A 20,042-nucleotide genomic window follows, 5' to 3' on the forward strand; every position below is an offset into this window, starting at 1 on the left:
AGATGTGATGGAAGGGGCACACGAAAGTGGCACCAACGAATAGGGTGGACAGACGAATAAAGAAGGGGAGGTGTCCTGGACAGGAAAAGGAGATTCAGATATGTGGCATGGAAAGTGAGCTGTGAAGTTGTGTTGAAGCTCAAGTAAGACGTTGTTAGCAAGCATACTGTAAATCTCAAGTCCAGGTGTGCAAGTGTTGTGGTTGTGAGTGTAAGTGTTGCTTCGCTAGTAACAAAAAGGGACAGTGAGAGAAGTATACAATGAACTGGGTCCTTGGGTCCAAGATGGGCCGGGACTAATGGCATCCTTTTGTAAGTTTAACACTAACACAGTTCAGTTAAAGGGTTCCCTCTTGCCATAGCAGGGAGGGAGTTGATACTGTTTATAGTTCACAATATTTTATCTGTTTTTACCTGTTCTTTCAGATAGATAGATAGATAGATAGATAGATAGATAGATAGATAGATAGATAGATAGATAGATAGATAGATAGATAGATAGATAGATAGAACTTTATTTGTCCTCAAGGAGAAATCTGGCTTTTACAGAAGCTCTTTAATTAAATAAATACATAAATAGATAAGTACAAAAAAAACTAAATATACATTACAATTATATTACATTTTATGTATAGTATCAAATTCTAAGTCTCTAAAGATGAATAAGATGATAAGGTCAGGAAACCAGGTAGACATAAAATAAATAAATAAATAAAAATAGTTAAGCTGAAGAAAAAAACAAAATCTGCAGGGGATCCAAGGCCAAAAGACCACCTATCCCCCACTGGTCATTCTAGCTAACACAGATGAACTTAAGTTGTTCCTTATTGTTTCCAGGCTTCATCCTAGAGGATTTGATGGAATGGGTCTCGTGGACAACTGGGGCCTAAGACCCGTTCCATTCATTAAAAGCTTTCATTCTAGCATCACAGGTGGCTGCTCAATACCCAATGTGGCAAAACTGGGAACAAAGAAACAAGATCCATGACTTGCTAACTGCAACTTGAGGTATCCAGAATCTCTAAGTTAAAACTGACTAAATTTAGTCATACCATTTTGGTGTTTTGACTGCTCCAAGCCATTTACTGTTCATGCTGACAGTATCCATTTTTAACAATTAATTGTCAGCCTTGTGTCTGTGTGGGTTTTCCTGCCACAGCCACAAAGACGAGGTGGTTATCATAACTGGCTGCTCCATGTTGTCCCAAGTGTGAATGTAGGTGTGCGTGATTGGGCCGTGTCAAAGACTGGCACCTTTTTCCTGCTGTATGCCCAGTTACTGCCCGGTCTAGGCAGGTCTGAGAATGAGATGAGTTTAGGTGTGACCCTTAAAAAGTAATGACTGGTTAATTTTTCCATTTCTAATTTCTAATTATTAGAGTATTTTTGGGTGAATTGCACTATATAACAAAATCTGATTGAGTTGTTATCCGTAGAATAAAGTGAAAAACACAATAAAATAAAGCTACAGTATGCTTTGGCCCCTGCCTTATGAAATGCACAGACGTTTTCATTGAGAGGACATGAGCTATTGTTAAACTATGAAGGATGTACTGAATTAATAGTTGAATAATTTATGGGCTTCTCATGAACATGGGTGGAATTGTGGATTCATTTGTAGTGCATAAGTATAACCCCTAAATGCATTTCAGAAGAAGCAGGACAGTAAGACGAAGGGCAAATGACAACATAATTAATGTTGTAACAGCTGAATCACTGGAAAGAGCTTTCAGAGAAAACCGAGCCTGTCACATCCAAGTAATATGCAGGAGTCAGTAGTCTGTATTGGGGTGTGATTTTTAATGAAATTGTAAGCAAATTTGATGGGGCAAAGTCAGCAGAGGGGCTGTCTAGCTGAGGTGATAGATAGTTGCAATGAGTATATGTGAATGAGAGAGGGTGAGAGAAAAAAGGACAATAAATAAAAAGCCCCCTGCATAGCTGTCTGGAACGCTAATGGCAAAACAACAGGTGATGTGCAAAAATGCAAGGAAAACTAATTGTTGTGTCTGAAACACCATCTTGTTTGGACTTTTGGCCATATGGTCTGATAGGAAGAAAATAGGGAGTTTTATTTCTGTAACAGAAAAAAAGATGATTACTCTTCCATGAAGGATTCAAACAGCATCTGTCAGGCTGATTCATAACAGCTACCAGATCTTTAAATATATTCCTTTAGATCTTTCACTCTTTCCAAGGTCTGTGCTCAACTGGGTAAAACGAATTTGAAGAAAGCTTCTGAATATTTGACACAACGTTTAGCAAAATTCAGTTATATTTTAACTGTTCGAAAAAGGCTTGAGTCAGAGTACATCTTCAAAAGAAAAATCTTGACAGAGGCTCTACAGCCTAAAAATGATATATAATGTCCACTTCACTTTATTAACCCTTCCTGTCTAGAATTGGGGAGGAGCCCCTTTGTCTCCAAAGCAGCCTGAATTCTCCAAGGCATGGATTCAATAAAACGTTGAATACACTCCTTAATGATTTTATTCTATGCTGACTTCAGAGAATCCTGCAGTTACTGCAGATGTTTCAGGCAAACATTTACTCTGCACGCCTCCCACTCCACCTTATGCCAAAGCTGCTCTTTTGGCTGGAGATATGTGGTGGTCAAAGGACCAAACTAAAGTCACGTTTGTGGAGCCAGCTTGAGATGCTGTGTACTTTATAACCAGCTGAAGGCATTCCATTTGAAAATATTATAAATTGTGTCCATAAAACGATGCACATAATCAGACACAATGCATAACTTTGCTGTTCATTCAAATATCTCAGTTTGTAGTAAGAGGCCTAACAAGTGTCTAGAAAACATTCACGCACCACCATACTACCATCATCAGCCTGTACAGTTGACACGAAGCAGGATGGATGCATGTTTTCATATTGTTTACACCAAATTATGAGCATAGCATTTACATGTTGCATCAGAAATTGAGATTAATCAAGAAGATCACATGTTTACAATCTAAACTCACCCAGTCTTGGTGGCCACTGTAGTTTCATCTACCTCTTCTTAAGTGACAGGAGTGGAACGCTGTGAGTTGTTCTGCTGCTCCAGTCCATCTGCATCTTGGTGCAATGCATTATATGTTCAGAGGTGTCCTTCTGCAGGTCTGAGCTGCTATTTGAGAACTTGAAGCCTGCCATGAACCTGGGTTTTCATTCCCTTTTAACCAGCCTGGATTAATTTTTATTTCATTTTTATTTTGTAAAATAAAATGGTAATTTTCTTGCATATAACTAGTTGGCCTTGCACCATTTGCCAACTTGTGGTTGGTTGGCCAGTTGACAGGCATTCGGCATGTCCTCACAGTTGCGAGAAGCAGATCATAGATATGTTATATTGTACAACATGTGTATATATATTTATATGTTTATATATATATATATATATATATATATATATATATATATATATATATATATATATATATATATATACACATATATACACACACACACATATGCAGTATACATATACATATATCTATTGTGGACCACGGGGGCGCGTACAGCCACCCTAACCAAACACACACAGGCAGAGACAAGAGTTCCAGTAACACAACGCACTTTATTTCAGAGGTGGAGCCTCCTACAGCACAGAACAACAAAGCCCAGCACAGTCAGTCCTTCCTTCTTCTTTCTCTTCCTTCTCTTTCTCTGCTACCTCCACTCCTCTCTCATCAAGCTTTGTCCTCCACCTCCCGACTCTGGCTCCTTGAATGGAGTGAGGTGGCTCCTTTTATTCAGTTCCTGAGAGTGCTCATTAGCATTACCTGGAATCATTTTCAGGTTTGGTGGAAGTCCACAGTAGGGCTCTGCAGCTCCCCCTGGCAGCCCCCACGGAACCCAACAAGGTTGTATTAGACGCCAAGTCCTGGAATGCCCTGTGGGAATCCGTGGTATCACAGCCACCCAGGAGGTCTGCCCTCTAGTGTCCCAGGAGAGGTAGTGCCTTGGAGATGCTCTCACACTATATACACACACCCATAGAGTATATATATATGAATATACATTTATAGGTCTGAATCGCGATCTGATTATTTGGATGATTACCTACCAGGTAACACGTGTGATTGGTTGGCCAGTTGGCAAACATCCACTATGTCTCCTCAGTTGCGAGGAGCAGGTCACAGATATGTGATAAAGTACCTGCCAAATAATACAAAGCGTACACAACACATGCTTTGCCTTAATTGGGGCTCATCAAGTAATTTCAGCGCCTGAAGAAAAGCCTCTGTCATTGCGCCATGGCGGCTGGTTCGCTTACTTGGCAGGTACTCTATCACATATCTATGAAATTGCTCCTCGGAACTAAGAGGGCATGGCAAATGTTTGCCTACTGGCACACCAACCACAAGCGTTACCTGGTAGGTAACCTTCCAAATAATCAGATTGCGAGTCAGACCTATGAATGTAATACTCTGATCTTCATCTTGTCAAGTGAAGCAAAGGTTCGTACACCTGATGAGCCCCAATTAGGGTGAAACACGTGTCGTGTACTCTTTGTATTATTTGTCAGGTACCGTATCTCATATATATGTGTGTGCCACTTCAATTATTTATGTGTTTATTTTTGTCTTTTTTTACAATTTATTTCACCTTCATATTTTTGTTATTTACTGTCATCAAACTGTCAATTGGGGGAATATGTGGAAACTTGGTGTGAAATGGAGTACAGTATTAACTTGGTCTAGCTGAGCGTTTTCCACCCTGTAATTTTTGCTGACATTCAAGGTATTTTGAGTTGGATGTCACAAGTTAAACAGTGGCCTAGCCAGAAAGTAATATGAAATGAGGTTAAGAAAGTACATGAATCATAATTCTGTTTATAATCAATCAGTTATTATAAAATATATTTTGAGAGGGTAGGGTTCATACCCCCAGCATCGCCTATGCAATTAAACACAGATAAGGTCCAACCGTCCAGGAGAAAAAGAATATGTGTCGGACAGAAAAATGGCACAGTAAAGTAAAACAGAACAGAATATTCAGCTTGTTTTTTTTGGCTTCTATAGATCTTCCATTACTATTGTGAATCTGTTTATTTAGCTAACAAAAAGAAATAAATTTGAACAAAAGGCAAACTAACACAAACCTTGTACAAACAACCAAACACCAGAAGCATAACAATATAAACACTTGAGAAACTGTTAGACTGAGGCTGAGGATGAAAGTGCTACCTATTTCTTTAACATGTCTCATTTAAGATACCCCAGTAACCATAGACAGACATTTAAAAAATGCATTAGAAAGGAAACATGCACATACTTTATGCCAGAGGATGTCAGGAATAGGTTTTCCTTCCACCACCACAGCAAAGCGTGATGTCTCTCCAGTGCTGACATCAATGTCCTCCATGATAGATTCAAAGGAGGGAGGCTCTGAAATGAAAGAGTAATTTGAACTGTATTACTAATTACTTCATGTAGTACCATGTGATTTGATGGATTGATTGCAATTTTTACGTACTCTATCAGAAAAAGGAAGAGACAAAAAACTTAATGGAGGGCATCCTTGTGTAAAGTTAGCATATTACATAAACTATGCCTCCTATGATAAAACCCATCTGTCCATTTTCTGAACACACTTATCCAGTACAGGCTTGCAGGGAGCATAAGGTATAAATCAAACTTGCCATATTGCAGCCACGGTAAATTTCTTTGAGTGATTGTATTCTTATTATGTAAGAGGAGAATAATTACATATTTTTTTGTTATTTCAGTTTTCAATATTTGTCATGTAACAGGTATGTCTAGCCTTTGCAGGGAATTATTTCAAAAGTACATTGAGGGTAGGATTTGGAAATTGCACTATGGCTGGCCTGTCTTTCTTTTTGTATTCAGCCAGGAAAATCAACTGGATGAAGAGCCACCCTAACCTCCACTTGCAGTCTATCTGCCTCAAATGTTCACAACAGCTAGAAGCTGGCTTCATTTCTAATGACCATCACAACACAGTGAAGTCTGCTCTGCTACTTAGCAGAAAGAAGTGATTTGCATTGGGTCTTTCAAGAAATGTTTGACCTTGCACAGTGTCACAGGAGGCTGGGGGCCAGACCCAGCCGGGACGCTTGGAAGGACCGGGAGGTGGTCTATACATCCCCTGGGCCACAAGGGGGCAACTGCCCTGGATGTTGAGGGGATCACGGGGAAGGAGCAAGGAGGCTCAAATCTACTGGGGACTGTGGCCAACGCCAGGGGGCGCCCCGAGTGTTATGGAGCCCGGGAGATCGACACTTCCACCACACCGGGGAAGGTGGAGGAAGGACCTTCCAGGAACGCCCAGAGTGCTTCCGGGTGCAAGGGCAGCACTTCCGCCACACCAGGAAGTGCTGCTGGAAGAGCGTCATCAGGCACCTGGAGCACATCCGGGTGGAAATAAAAGGGGCCGCCTCACTCTAATCAGGGAGTTAGAGTCGGGAGCAAGTGCAGGACGAAGCTCCCATGAGGAGAGGAAAGGTGGCCCATGGACATTTGAGAGAGAGGCCCGTGTTAAAGATGATTGGTGCGGGAGCACTGTGTGTTGTGTGGACTTCATTTGTGTAAATAAACTTGTGTTTTGTAAAGTGCTGGTGTTAGTCTGATGGTGTTCGGAACCATGCTCACAATGGTAAAAAACAGCGTTTCTATATTGGGACTGCAACTATTTGATGTTTCTCTTTCAGGTCTCTTATTACACTCAGACTTTCTGGGCACATTCTTCTTTATGTGGAAGAGCACTCTTTATTTTGTAAAGATAATAGTAAAATACACACACAAATACACCTGTATAATATATACTGTATACTGTGCATATATATATATATATATATATATATATATATATATATATATATATATATATATATATATATATTGTCAGGGCCACATGGGTTGGATTGGCATCCTGATTAGAGTAGGAGATAGTTCCTTACACGATCGGGAGGCTCCGAACAGACAGATGGCCATCCCGACCAAGAGAAAGGAAGGAGCCAGACCCGGAAGTGATGGCCAGAAGGGATGCATGGACAGCCCACCAGCTGTGAAAGATGCTGCAGGGAATGTGTAATTCCCCCAGGATGCTAGATGCCAGCCCTCCGTATCCATGCCCATTTGGGAACATGCAGGGAATACTGGGAGATGTCTGGCAACACAGCCCTGCTGGGGACCATGGGTGCCGCAAGAGGGCACTATTGGGAAATATGCTTTCCGATTTATGGGACTTCCACGTGACCCAGAAGTACTTCCATCGGGCAATGACCCTGTTACCTCAATAAAAGGGACTGCACTCCCTTGTCCAGGCGAGTCGGAGCTGGGTGGATGTGGAGCAACACTCAGATGGAGGAGGGCAGTACGGTGGTGAGAGATATTGTGAGGAGAGGTATTGTGAAGAGAAATAACTTGTGCTTGTGCTACATTGTGGAAGAATTTGGTTAAAAACCATCCTTTATTTGAACACAGGACTCGGTGTGATCATGTTTGGGGGCTCACTAACAGTCCCGGTTCCATCACTATATATGTATATATTTATATATATCTATGTATTGTGCGCTAGGGGGCTGATCGCACCACTACAGGTTAAAAAACGTCGAAAGACTACCAAGCGTATATGTATATATATGTGTATGTATATGTATATATATATATATATATATATATATATATATATATATATATATATATATATATATATATATATATATATATCTTTCTTATATTTTTATATATATATATATATATATATAATTTATACATATGCTTGTGAATTCATAAAGAATTTAAACAGGCTTTTTTCTTTTAATTATAATGTACAATTCCAGCAACCATAATTACATTTCCTACCCAGATTGCTTATTCAGCACAGGTGGAAACTCAGTGCTAAATTAGACAGGAGTGTGTATATATAGAGCAAACTTGTTTATATAGATCGTTCATAATGATACACTAGAAAGCATATGTTTTTCAAAAATTGCAGTATGGATATTACAATGTGTACAAAATCACTCTCAAAACTTTTATCACAGTCAAGATTGTGAAAGAATTCCTTCCGATCTGTTATTACACCAGAACAGCCCTGCAGCTAATAAGTGGTAGGAGCAGGGCTTGGGTTAGTATTAGCCATAAAGAAGGCATCATGCAGAGTCAGAAAAATTACAAGTGCCAAGTTTGTTCACGATGAATGGCATGGCCGCAGATAATCCTGAAGAAGTTATATAGCTCCACACACGATGAGTCTCTCTCTGTTTTGCTGCATGTGTGAGTGCCCTGCACCCGCCGTGGTATTTGTGCTGTTTATATACACACACACACACACATATATATATATAAATAATATACCCATACATACACTAGAATGCGGCACGGTGGCGCAGTGGGTAGAGCTGCTGCCTCGCAGTTGGGAGATCTGGGGACCTGGGTTCGATTCCCGGGTCCTCCCTGCGTGGAGTTTGCATGTTCTCCCTGTGTCTGCGTGGGTTTCCTCCGGGCGCTCCGGTTTCCTCCCACAGTCCAAAGACATGCAGGTTAGGTGGATTGGCGATTCTAAATTGGCCCTAGTGTGTGCTTGGTGTGTGGGTGTGTTTGTGTGTGTCCTGCGGTGGGTTGGCACCCTGCCCGGGATTGGTTCCTGCCTTGTGCCCTGTGTTGGCTGGGATTGGCTCCAGCAGACCCCCGTGACCCTGTGTTCGGATTCAGCGGGTTGGAGAATGGATGGATGGATGGATACACTAGAATGACTAAAAAGAAAGGAAAATTTAAAAAGATAAAAAAGAAAACTTCTGACCTCACAGGCATTTTTGAGGCATTATGCAGACATTTTGCTCTTGGTGTAAAGGAGCCCCAGTAGTGTTTCTTGACACACTTCTGCTAAATGATTCGTTGGCTTAAAGTCCTCAGTGTTAGTGTGTCAGAGAGAGGATGTGCAATATTGTTCATAATGACAATCAGTTTTGTTTTAATTCTCTCCTTTGCTATGACCTCCAGGAGGTCCAGAGTACATCCCATAATTAAACTTGCCCTTTTAATTAGCTTATAAATTCGTTGGGCCTCTCATGATGTGATGTTACCAGCCCAGCACACCAAAGCATAAAATATTGCACTGGCCATCACAGAGCTGCAGAAGATGTGAAGGATGTAGCTTCCCATTTTAAAGGAACTCAGTCTCTTAAGGATGAAGAACCTGCTCTGTTCTTTCTTATTTAGTTCCTCTGTGTTTTGAGATGAATCCAAACCATGTTTTGCCCTATTCTGGTGTTGAGTGCATAATTATTAAATAGTATAGCATTCGATTAATATAATATTTGTTTAATACATTTTATATTAGACCTACAGCGTCTTCCATGGAATTCAAAACATTTAGTTGGTTGTATTTCTGAACTGCTCTTTGGTTAACTCTGGTGTGGCTTCTGAATGAAAGGTTGATGTTGACTAATCAGCTAGACTGTAGGATGCCAGCCCATACTAGTACTGACGTCTTGTTACGAACTCTGTGTTCAATCTAGTGCGTTACTGATTACAGCATCAGAAGTGCTGCCATTCATTAAATTTTAATTCTTGTGACATTAATATTTTTTTGAAATAGTTCTAAACCAGGACTAACTATAATTATTCTCTTTAATTCAGTTTTATGCTGCAAATTCTTCCTGACAAGTGCCTGCCCAAAGGGGTTCAAATACTACAATTATGTTTACACTCTAAGTATTTTTTATTTTAGTAAATTGTTTTTCACAATTATTTAGCTACAGTTTATAAGTTTAGAATATATTACTGAATCTTCTGTTATTCCTTATACATGTATGGTGTATTTCACTTTGTGTGATGAGTTGTAGAAAACTAATTTTATTAAACAGTTATTGTCCATCCATCCATCCATCCATCCATTATCCAACCCGCTGAATCCAAACACAGGGTCACGGGGGTCTGCTGGAGCCAATCCCAGCCAACACAGGGCACAAGGCAGGAACCAATCTTGGGCAGGGTGCCAACCCACCGCAGAAACAGTTATTGTCAATAATAATATTAAAATCTTCAGATCTCATGAAAAATCATATATCATTCATTTGATTTTATTAAGGCAGCACAGGGACACAGTAGGTAGTGCTTCTGCCTGATGGATCCAGTGTTTGACCCATGTGCATGGTCATTGCCCCTGTCAAGTGCTCATATTATTGCTGTGTCTGTGTGGATTTTGCTGCAGGTACTCTGGTTGTCCACCAGCAGGTTACATTAATCAGAGTTACTAAGTTGGCACCAGTGTGAGTGTGCGTGGACCCTGTGATGGACCGGTGGGGCTGATTCCTGTCTGGCATCCTGCAACCTTGAATTTTGATTTAGTGGATCTGGAAAAGTGATCCAATCTGTATTTCATTATTCTTTCAGTAATTTTTGAGAAAATACATAGCAATGTGCAGAAAACATTTTCGGCCTGATAATATTCTGGTAGTAGTATTTACAACATAAGAATGTCTAATTACGATACTGCCTGTGGATTTTCACTTGCCAAATTGAGTGATGCAATGCAGGTAACATTCCCACACTTTACTGGAGATGTAACTGTTCTCTCCAACATCATACTGACTGATTTGCATGACTTTCAATGTTATAACAATAAATACGCTGTATATGGCCGCCTAACCTGCCATATTGAGGGAGAGTGTGCAGGTGTCACTCCCATACTGATTACTTGCGATGCATACGATCTCTCCAACATCAGATCGGCCAATCTGCATGATCTTCAGTGTGTGCTGATCATCATCAGGCATGCACATCTCATATAGATTCGGTTTGTTCACCAAGATGCTGTCATTCCTGTAAGCAAATGCATCAGATTAGCAACTCTACATTTAACATAATAACTTCAAAATTACAAATTGAAGCTTATGCATACTTTTTCCAGATTACCCCTGCGTGTACATGGTTTAGGGTGACAGTAATGCAGACTGGCTGGTTTTCCACAACATAAACCACATCTGGCTTATCAATGATAACTGGTGCCTCTTCAAGATAGGGACCTGTGGATACAAACATAGAAATTAAAATTTATCTTAATGGAAAAACAATAAAGCAAGTAAATCTTTAAAATACTTACAGACTATGTGTTGTAAGTACAGTATATGCAGTACAGTAGTATTTCAGGCATGGCTCAGAACAGAGCAGGACTGTTATAGGTAAATGGCGCCTTGCATACTATCCTGTACACATATTAACACTACTATGTTTTGTACAGGGGAAGTTTGTGGCTCATTCAATGAAGAATAAGTGACAAGGGTAAAGAAAATGCTGTTTATCAAATGGTCCCACCAAATTCGATCAATTTTGCAAAAATTAAGCAAAAATTTCAATGTCCAAAGCAATGCTAGCCAAAACTTTTCCAATTAGAGTTTGGGGGACAAATGTTATTAAGGCAACCGAAACTAAATGCTGATTAATTTGGAAGAAAATACATACAGGTTGCTATCTGCCTTGATTTTATCTTATGATACTTTTTGTTTGATAACCAATGTCAAAAACTTAAAGGTACATTGTTAAAAATGAATTACTTAAAACAATACAGTCTGTCAAAGGAATGGGAAATCATGTTTATTTTAGCATGAATCTGTGTGATCTGAGTTCCATTTATTAAGTCAAAAATAATAAGCCCTTGCAAACACAATATTTAACATGGCAGGCCTATCCACAGTGCATACATTTACCTCCACGAAACTAACTTGTATGTATCGGAATTCTTTACATCTTGATAAACTTTTTCAAATCTAGCCAAGGTCTCTCTATGATATTAGCTAGGACAAAATTGACAATGTTAATAAATGCATGAAGAATAAAAACTTTCTTGGAACTTCTTGTTCCTGTTGTACATTAACATTAACTGATAAATGGAACAGTGTAAACCGTACTACTGGATATGCATTTAATTGTTGAAAAATGCTACTCTGTCATAAATTTTTTGCAAATACCAAAATGACTAAAGCTTCACATTAAACTTAACTGAACATCCAAAATGAACATCCACATTTTAGAACACAGTTTACACAGTTCTGAACGTAAACTTGATGTCTCAGCACTTACATGCACTGGTCTGATGTACTCAGTCTTACTAAGTAAAAGAGCAATTGCAATACAAATATATGCACTTAAAGGGTGATACTGCACACAGGCTGACCCAGCTAGAAACCTTTTATTTTATAGAGAATTCAAGATTTGTTTCTGCTCACCTCTGTCTATCAGCTGCACAGGCTCGGTAGGTGGAGAAGGCTTGCTATGCGACTTGGCTGTAGCTGACAGAACTCTAAAGATGTACAGAACACCCTTGGAAAGGGAGTGCACTGTATACATCGTTGTTTTCACGTTGGCTTCCAGTAGAGTCCACTGATTCATCCCAACTGTTTGGCACTGGATAATGTACGTTAATGTGTTAGGGTCTGGGAAAAGAAAATTAACAAAGTGAATAAAATGCTTCCTTAAAGGCATATTTATTAAGTATCAGTATTAAATATTGCACTGGCAACAAACAATCTTCTGCAACACCTCCAGAAAGGTTACAGTTCCATTACATTTACAACAATACACTGCAAAAAATTAGATTAAAAAAGTGTGACAATGATATTTAATAATAACATTTAATTTGAATGGGTGTGGCCATGTTGTTTGTGGTCGATAGGCCTCATGTGGCCGACAGGTCATGTGACATCTTGTGTCATCTTGGCCCAGCTATGTAAGATAGTGGTGGACAGCTTCTGGAATCTGTGGATTGGACCTCTTTTCTAAATCCTTGAACCTTTTTCTCATAAGCACTAAAGGAAGCCAGAGAAGGTTCTGAGAAGACTTCAGTGTTAGGACCTCTTACTTTGACTTTTCGGGCTACAACTTTTGATCAATGCCTTTGGTTTTCGTTGGATTTGGTTCTCGTTTGCTTTCCTGACATCTGATCCTGTCCTCCACATTGTGTCCTAATGATCTAATCTGTTATTGTATGTCTATATGTGCATTAACCTCCCTTACAGATACTGTATTTATTATTTCAAACAGAATGAGTGACTGAAAAAGCATATTGTGGTATTGCGGGTCCGCGGCTTCAAAAAATGGTTTTAAATCCAGACAGCTGTGTCAATCTCGGTGGGTGCAATTGCACAACTGCAGGGAGTTAATGAGGTAATTGGGTCCATCGTTCTCAATTGCTTCTTCGGCTTCCTGTGGTATGTGATTAAAGCGTTGCGCCCACGGAGCCGGATAACTATGTGCCGTCACAGGGAGAGAGGATCGAAGATCGAAAGAGAGAGAATAGAGATTAAAAGACAAGAAAACTAGTCTCTGGAGACCGATCTGGCCACCTGGAAGGGGAAGGCAGCACGAGCGGGTACCCCACAAAGGAATGTAGGCTATGGCGCTCTAGGGGCTGGTTCGTCCCACTGAATAATAGTGTCTAATGGGGCAAGCAGGATAGATGACCTCCCTATGGATCCGAGGTACAACTGTGGGAGCGTGAAGGAAGATGGTGTCGCAGGAGGCTGGGGAACAGACCCGGCTGGGACGCCTGGAAGGACCGGGAGGTGGCGCATTTGTCCTCCGGGCCATGAGGGGGCAACCGCCTTGGAGCTGGAGAGGACCACAGGCGAGGAGCAAGGAGGCTCAAGCCTGTTGCGGCCTCTGGTCACCGCCAGGGGGTGCCCCAAGCCTCAGAGAGCCCGGGAAATGTCTACTTCCGCCACACCCGGGAACATGGATGACGATCCTTCCAAGGCCACCCGGAGTGCTTCCGGGTGCTCTCCTGACGCTTCCGCCACACCGGGAAGTATCGTCAGGTAGAGCACCTGAAGCTCATCCGGGTGAGAATAAAAGGGGCCGCCACCCTCCAAATAGTGAGCTGGAGTCGGGAGTGGGAGCAGGACTGAGCTCCCGTGGAGAGAGGAAAGTCGGACCACAGACAGTGAGAGAAAGGCCCGTGATAGAGGTGATTAGTGCTGGGAGCACAGAGTGCTGTGCGGGACTGTGTATGGTGGAAAAGAAAATAAACGTGTGTTTTATAAAGATGCGTTGTCTGTCTGATGGTGTCTGGGCTTGTCTCATAATGGGAAGAGAGCCGACCTCGGACAGTCTGGCTGCGTGGTTTGGAGGCAGTCAAGATGGGGATCGGAGGAATGAAGTTCGTCATTGCTGAGTCTCTTCCGGCTACGTGAGTAATGGGTGAGCCAGGGAGATGAAGAAAGAGCTGGGCTGAAATCGTGAGGAGTTAATGACTGTATTTTAACCTCTGATTTTAATGGATTTATTTATTATCCCCCAATTTTCACTTGGTTTTTATGGATTTATTGATGGACAAAAAGTGATACACTGCACTGTGGACACTTTTTTGTTTTGTTTGGATTTAGTTTCAGATAAAAGCACCTTGACACTTTTCTACCGTCCCCTTGCTCTGTGTGAGATTTGTCCCCATTTGTCAGCTCAGATCGGGCGTAACTATCAGCGGTGCTGGTTTCGAGAGACTTCCATAGGTGAAGAGGGAGTCTGGAGTGGATCCGCACCGTCATACATATATGTAAGAATTTTAAAAGGGATTAAAACAGGAAAGATTTAAAATGCTAATACTGACATGAAAAGAATAAATTATTGTACTTTTGGATTAGTGAAAGAATTTCTTCTTTTCATTGAACCAAGCTTGTACACTGCAAAAAATGCATACACAAAAACCAGACAAAAAACTTTAAGTGAGAGTTGTTTTTCTTTTTTTTGGCAAAAATATCTGCCAATGCGGTAAGCAAAATATACAGTACTTGACAAGATTTATTAAAGAAAGCTAAAAATTAATAAATACAAAATTTTCGATAAGTCAATAATTCTTACTGTGACGTGCGAGTCCCTGTCTTGCACTCCAAAACACGAGGCTGAGTCTCAGTACTTTAGCAAAACCAGCTGTGGGAACCAGCCTGGACACAGACAGGTAGACATGTTGTTTTCACCACACACACGTTTATTTACACTAATTATTTACAATAGTGAGCACACCCCAGTGCCTCAGCACCAATCACCCCTTCAAGTCCTGGCCAACACGCACAATGCCTTCACTCTTCAGACCGCCTCCACTCCTCTCCTCCAAGCTCCGTCCACTTCCACCTGACTCCAGCCTTGAATGGAGGGAGGCGGCCCCTTTTATTTATCCCCGGATGAGCTCCAGGTGCTTCCTGATAAGCCTCCATCGACACACCCCCGTGTGGCGGAAGCACCGGCTGTGTACCCGGAAGCCCTCCAGGTGTCCCTGATCCTCTTCCCCCCAGCACTTCCGGGTGTGGCGGAAGTGCGGAGGTCCAGGGCTCCCAAGGCATTGGGGCACCCCCTGGCGGTGACCACGGGCCCCTACAGGGTTGCTCTGTACCCGTGGCCCCAACACAACCAGGGTGGTCGCCCCCTCGTGGTCTGGAGGAGGCACAAGCCCTCCTCCGGTCCTCCTGGGCGTCCCGGCTGTGTACCACCCCCAGCCGCGTGCCACACAGCTTTATTCCACTTTAAACAGGGACAGCATGGTTATTTATTGTAGTGGGATCTACCACTCTCCTATACACAGACACAGCAGTCAGGCAGGTTTGTGGCCAGCTTAGTGGCCAAGTAATACTGTTCCCTGCCTTTATAATGTTCCTTGCATTACCCATGGACAGCAAGCACTTATACTGCGACCGCAATCGACTCGGATCTGCTTTAGCTGTGAACTGCTACAGCGTTGGGAGACTGCGGTTGCTCTGGCAACTGATAAACTGTCTTCCATAGACGCAGTGATCGTGCTTCAGAATGCTCCTCAGCGTGCCGACCCATTGGGGGGGGAGTCCCAAAAGATTAGAAACCTCACATTATGATAAGGAAAACAAGATTTAATGTCATAACATAAATACTTTTCTCTTACTTAGATTTCATTGCAGTATAAACCTTTCGCAAACTGATTAACAGGAATTAAGGCTTCGAACAGGAAGGTAAACAAAGGCACACAGGAAAACTTAACCTTTCTTATAAGTGTAAATATATTTTTTTGCTTTTCCATACATGAATTTAGGTTATTTCAAAATGAGCACTGTTGGGGACTATAGTTCATCATCTCAGAAGTCCTGAAGTAACATATTGAGAGCAATGCACCAAATAAAAAGAATACATGAAACACAGAAGAGCATCACTGTCAAAGAGAATGGGGAAGCTTTGTTAGTAAGACACTCAAGAGCTTACTGCAGCATCTGCACAAAAAGTTGCTCAAGGATGGTGACTTAGCCAATTAAACTGCAAGAAATTTGTTTTATTTTATTTTCATTTCCCCATCATTTTTTTACAGATATCTGCTAATAAATAAACAATTTTATTCTGTACTGACAATGTTATAGAATAGAAAGGGTTTGAGTCTTGGGGCCTAGTTTTATATGCAAAGCCTAATTTTGAGTTTTATGAGCCAGGGCAAATTATTATAGAGAACGTTGGGAAAAACTGGAAAAAATTTGGCACAGACCGAGCTCTGAATGGTAATTGGTATGCGCTAAAAAGCATAATCATAGATCATCTGATTGAACAGGAATTGTAACTTTTCCAACATAACAGAATCCTATACAAAACCACATTTGCACTTTTCTTTGTTCATAGGTTGAATGCTATCACTGCTGGGTATACATAAAACTGTAATAAAAATTAGCTATGTAGCTGGCCTTTCTCTGTTTGAATACAAACAATTTCACCACACTTGAGCATGCACTGTGTGGGACAGTAACCTCAGTCATAACACTGGATTCATTGCACTAAAATCTAGTGCTCTACACTTACAAATATATGTGGAGTTATTGTCAATAAATTTCAATGTTTATTCATTACTTAAGAAACTAAACAGCATAATTAATAGTAACTGTTCCAGTGGTGCTGGGAGAGTTAACACGTTAATTTTTGCAATTAATGTGGCCTGTTTTAATGTGTTAAAAAATATTGTTGCATCCAGGGTGGCATTTTCATTTAATTTTTTTTTTACATTTACATTTTATTACGAAACAATACTACAAAAAAGTTAAGTGTGTACCTAAAGAATTACATACACATCTAGTACCATATCTTATACTACCTTTAAAAATTTTATGAAATATAATTTTCATTTCAAGGTTTAACATTTCGTATTACGAGGTTCACAACGATAAGCCAAATGTCATTACATAGCATTGGTGTTCTTGATTTATACGTACTGACATAGGTGCAGTAGTATGAGAGGAAAGAGAGTGTGGAGGGGGTTTACAGCAGTCTTGGTACAATGCTAGAGAAAAATTTCAAAGGTAAAAATTTTTTGTAAAAATTGTTTTTTCATGTCATGTTTCTGTAGAATATCAAGTCAATGTCATCTCTCATATTTGCTAAAAAATTATCTTTGAGTGGCACCAAAACTCAAAATAAGTCTCTAGTGCCTCTGTATTTAACTCAACGGCCTGTCAGGTAGCTTACAGTGCTGACTGCTCTAATATAATCACAAAATTCTATGAAATAGAAGTGTAATGATCATCCCTACCCATGATTCTAGTGTGCAGTTTCTTCACTAATTTATGCAAAGAATGTAACACAGCCATCCAAGTAATGCATGGTGTCAGTTTTAGATGAGATAGCAGCTACAGAGAACTTCATGCATGCCAGAGGCAAAAGTGTAGGTAGACCAGTGTTTTCCAACCGTTTTACTATGGTGGCACACTTTCTGTAACCCAAAAATTCCCAAGGCACACCACGATTCTACCAACCACAAAATCATTACATCTATACACGTGCTAAACTGTCCGAAGGGGCAGGACAGGGGGTGGCAACAAAAGCAGCTAAGAGATTGACATTTGCAGACACAGCACTTATGTAGAGTATAATTTTTAATCGTTGATGGTGATGAACAATTGAGGATAGTATTTGCAGAGTTTTACATGTTTTAATATATGCCCATTTAAGAGATGCTTATTCTTTCAATTAAATCAGTCTTTAGCAGCACTTTCAAAGTCAACAGTTGTTTTGGTCGTTTAATTTTCACTTTGACACATCTGAGTCTCATATGCCATACCAATTTGAAACTTAATACATTGGCTGTATTCTCTTATTGCTCTCTTTTCAATGTGTCTTTTAGGAAGGCAGTCAAATTCAGATTGCACTTGCTCAAGTAGTATTTTGTTAAAAATTCAGATTTTAGGTCATTGTTTAAGTTTAAATGATGCCATTAATTTTTTTAAATTCTTTTACGTTGATTCTACATTACTTTTGTGATTCAGTGTGTATTTACTTCATGATTTATGCATTCATTTTATAAGTAGATGTTTTAATGTTAGATAACATTAATCATGATTAATTGCATACATTTACGCGATTATTAATTATTTTTAATTGATTCCCAGCCCTAATATGTAATATATATGTGTGTGTATATAAAATGCTAAGAGTTGTGCCTGTCACACACAATTACTTCTGAACCATGAACCACTTTTATTAGAACCTTGATCTTGATTTTAATCAAAAGCTTATGACATAATTGGCAATTGATAAGCAAACAATGTGGCTACCGGCACTTTCCACAAAGATTTTGGAGTTCATGTCTTTCTTAAGCCAAATTGAATAGAGAAACTGATCAACAATGTGACATGGCAAAGAGAAAAAGAAAAGCAGCAACATCTGCTCAGTGTCAAGCAAATTGTAGAAGCCGATTACATGATAGGAAAATAAAGAATGACAACCCGGACATCTGCTGCATTCAACCTGCTGGTGCTTGCAAACTACTGGGGCTGGAACCTTGATCTTGCATGTCTTCGAGTTAAGAATATAAAACTATAAAAATGAATTCTATTTTATTTCTTGCTACTCCATTAAAGTGCTGGAAGATTAGATTTTTCATTTGTCCCATTCCTGTAAATTTGCGAGAAGAACCACGAGACTTGTTGAGGAATTTGGAGGTTAGGAGTGATCTGCTCAGTTAGTTGCCACTGAGAACTTCACAAAGTTAGGAAGACGGCAAGGGAGGGAGGGAGTGAGTGAGTGACAAAAACACACTTCTCCAGTTAGTAAGGAAAGCCTGCGACCTTCCTATGCATCATTGCTTTTATTATACTGGATGACTATTTTACCATTGAGAGGATAGGCTGCATCATCCTGCTCACGCAGCCATTAAAATTCTATTTTTTCTATTCTTTTTTTACAATGGATTAATGAATTGATGAAACTAGGATATAATAAAATGCTTAGCTCTTTGTGCATCCCCTGTCTCTCGGAGCAATCTGATTGCTCAGTTTGGCATTGGAGTGATTGGTCAGTTTGAGTTTGGTGACATAATCAAATGAGTGAGAAGAGAGGAAGTGTGTGAGTGAGATATAGGAGGAGGAATAAAGGTGCAGGAGGCACACAGAGAGTCACCTTCAAACACAGGAAGTATAAACACCAGCAAGTATCAAGAAGGAGCCTCGAAAATAATGACAATAGTCTAAGAAGCAGGCATTATGGGAATGTGCTCGACAAAGGAAGCGTTGGTCAAGACACATGAGGATACAGAGGAAAGGCGCTGAAGGTACACTTAGGGCAAGAGATATCAAACATTTTTACACATATTGTATTACCTGTCTTCAACAGTAATGTATAATCACACAAATAACATCATAACAGAATTTGCAAATATCAAACAAGTATTTGTAAACAACATCCTACAAACTACATTCTACATTCAACCACTGAGCATGGCATATAGAGAAACAACCAGACAAATCAGAAGGTTGCAAGCAAATTGGACTGATTAACATTACAGTGTAGCTCTCAAGATTACAAGATGCATACATTTCTAAATGAGTAATTTGCACATTCATGATAATGCTATATAAACCTTCAAAGTCTATACCTGAACAAACAGCATTTTTTTTCTATATCATTAATTTCAAAACTGTGACCACCAAATTAAGAATCCTCTAAAACAACAGAAAGATGAATAAGTAAAAAAAACAGCAAATGCCCATGCCACTACTGAGCATCACCGAGTATTTCTAATTGAGCTAATTGTTACTTCCAAATGATTTCAAAAAACTAAAGGCAGATGCAGCATGGTGGAGGGGGA

At 40.2% G+C, this 20,042-nt stretch overlaps 1 protein-coding gene across 1 annotated transcript in view; it reads right to left on the reverse strand.

Annotated features, from left to right (window-relative positions):
• The window catches only part of spega (striated muscle enriched protein kinase a), a 450,531-nt gene that overhangs the window by 115,295 nt on the left and 315,194 nt on the right, over positions 1–20,042 (reverse strand). Inside the window, exons 16-19 of the mRNA XM_051931209.1 lie at positions 12,193–12,399; positions 10,869–10,992; positions 10,617–10,789; positions 5,274–5,386 (exon numbers count right to left, since the gene is read on the reverse strand). Of these exons, the coding sequence (XP_051787169.1) occupies positions 5,274–5,386; positions 10,617–10,789; positions 10,869–10,992; positions 12,193–12,399 (617 nt within the window). The remainder of the gene's footprint in view (positions 1–5,273; positions 5,387–10,616; positions 10,790–10,868; positions 10,993–12,192; positions 12,400–20,042) is intronic.

This window comes from Erpetoichthys calabaricus, chromosome 8 (assembly GCF_900747795.2).
Source record: "Erpetoichthys calabaricus chromosome 8, fErpCal1.3, whole genome shotgun sequence".
In the NCBI taxonomy this organism is placed as follows: domain Eukaryota; kingdom Metazoa; phylum Chordata; class Cladistia; order Polypteriformes; family Polypteridae; genus Erpetoichthys; species Erpetoichthys calabaricus.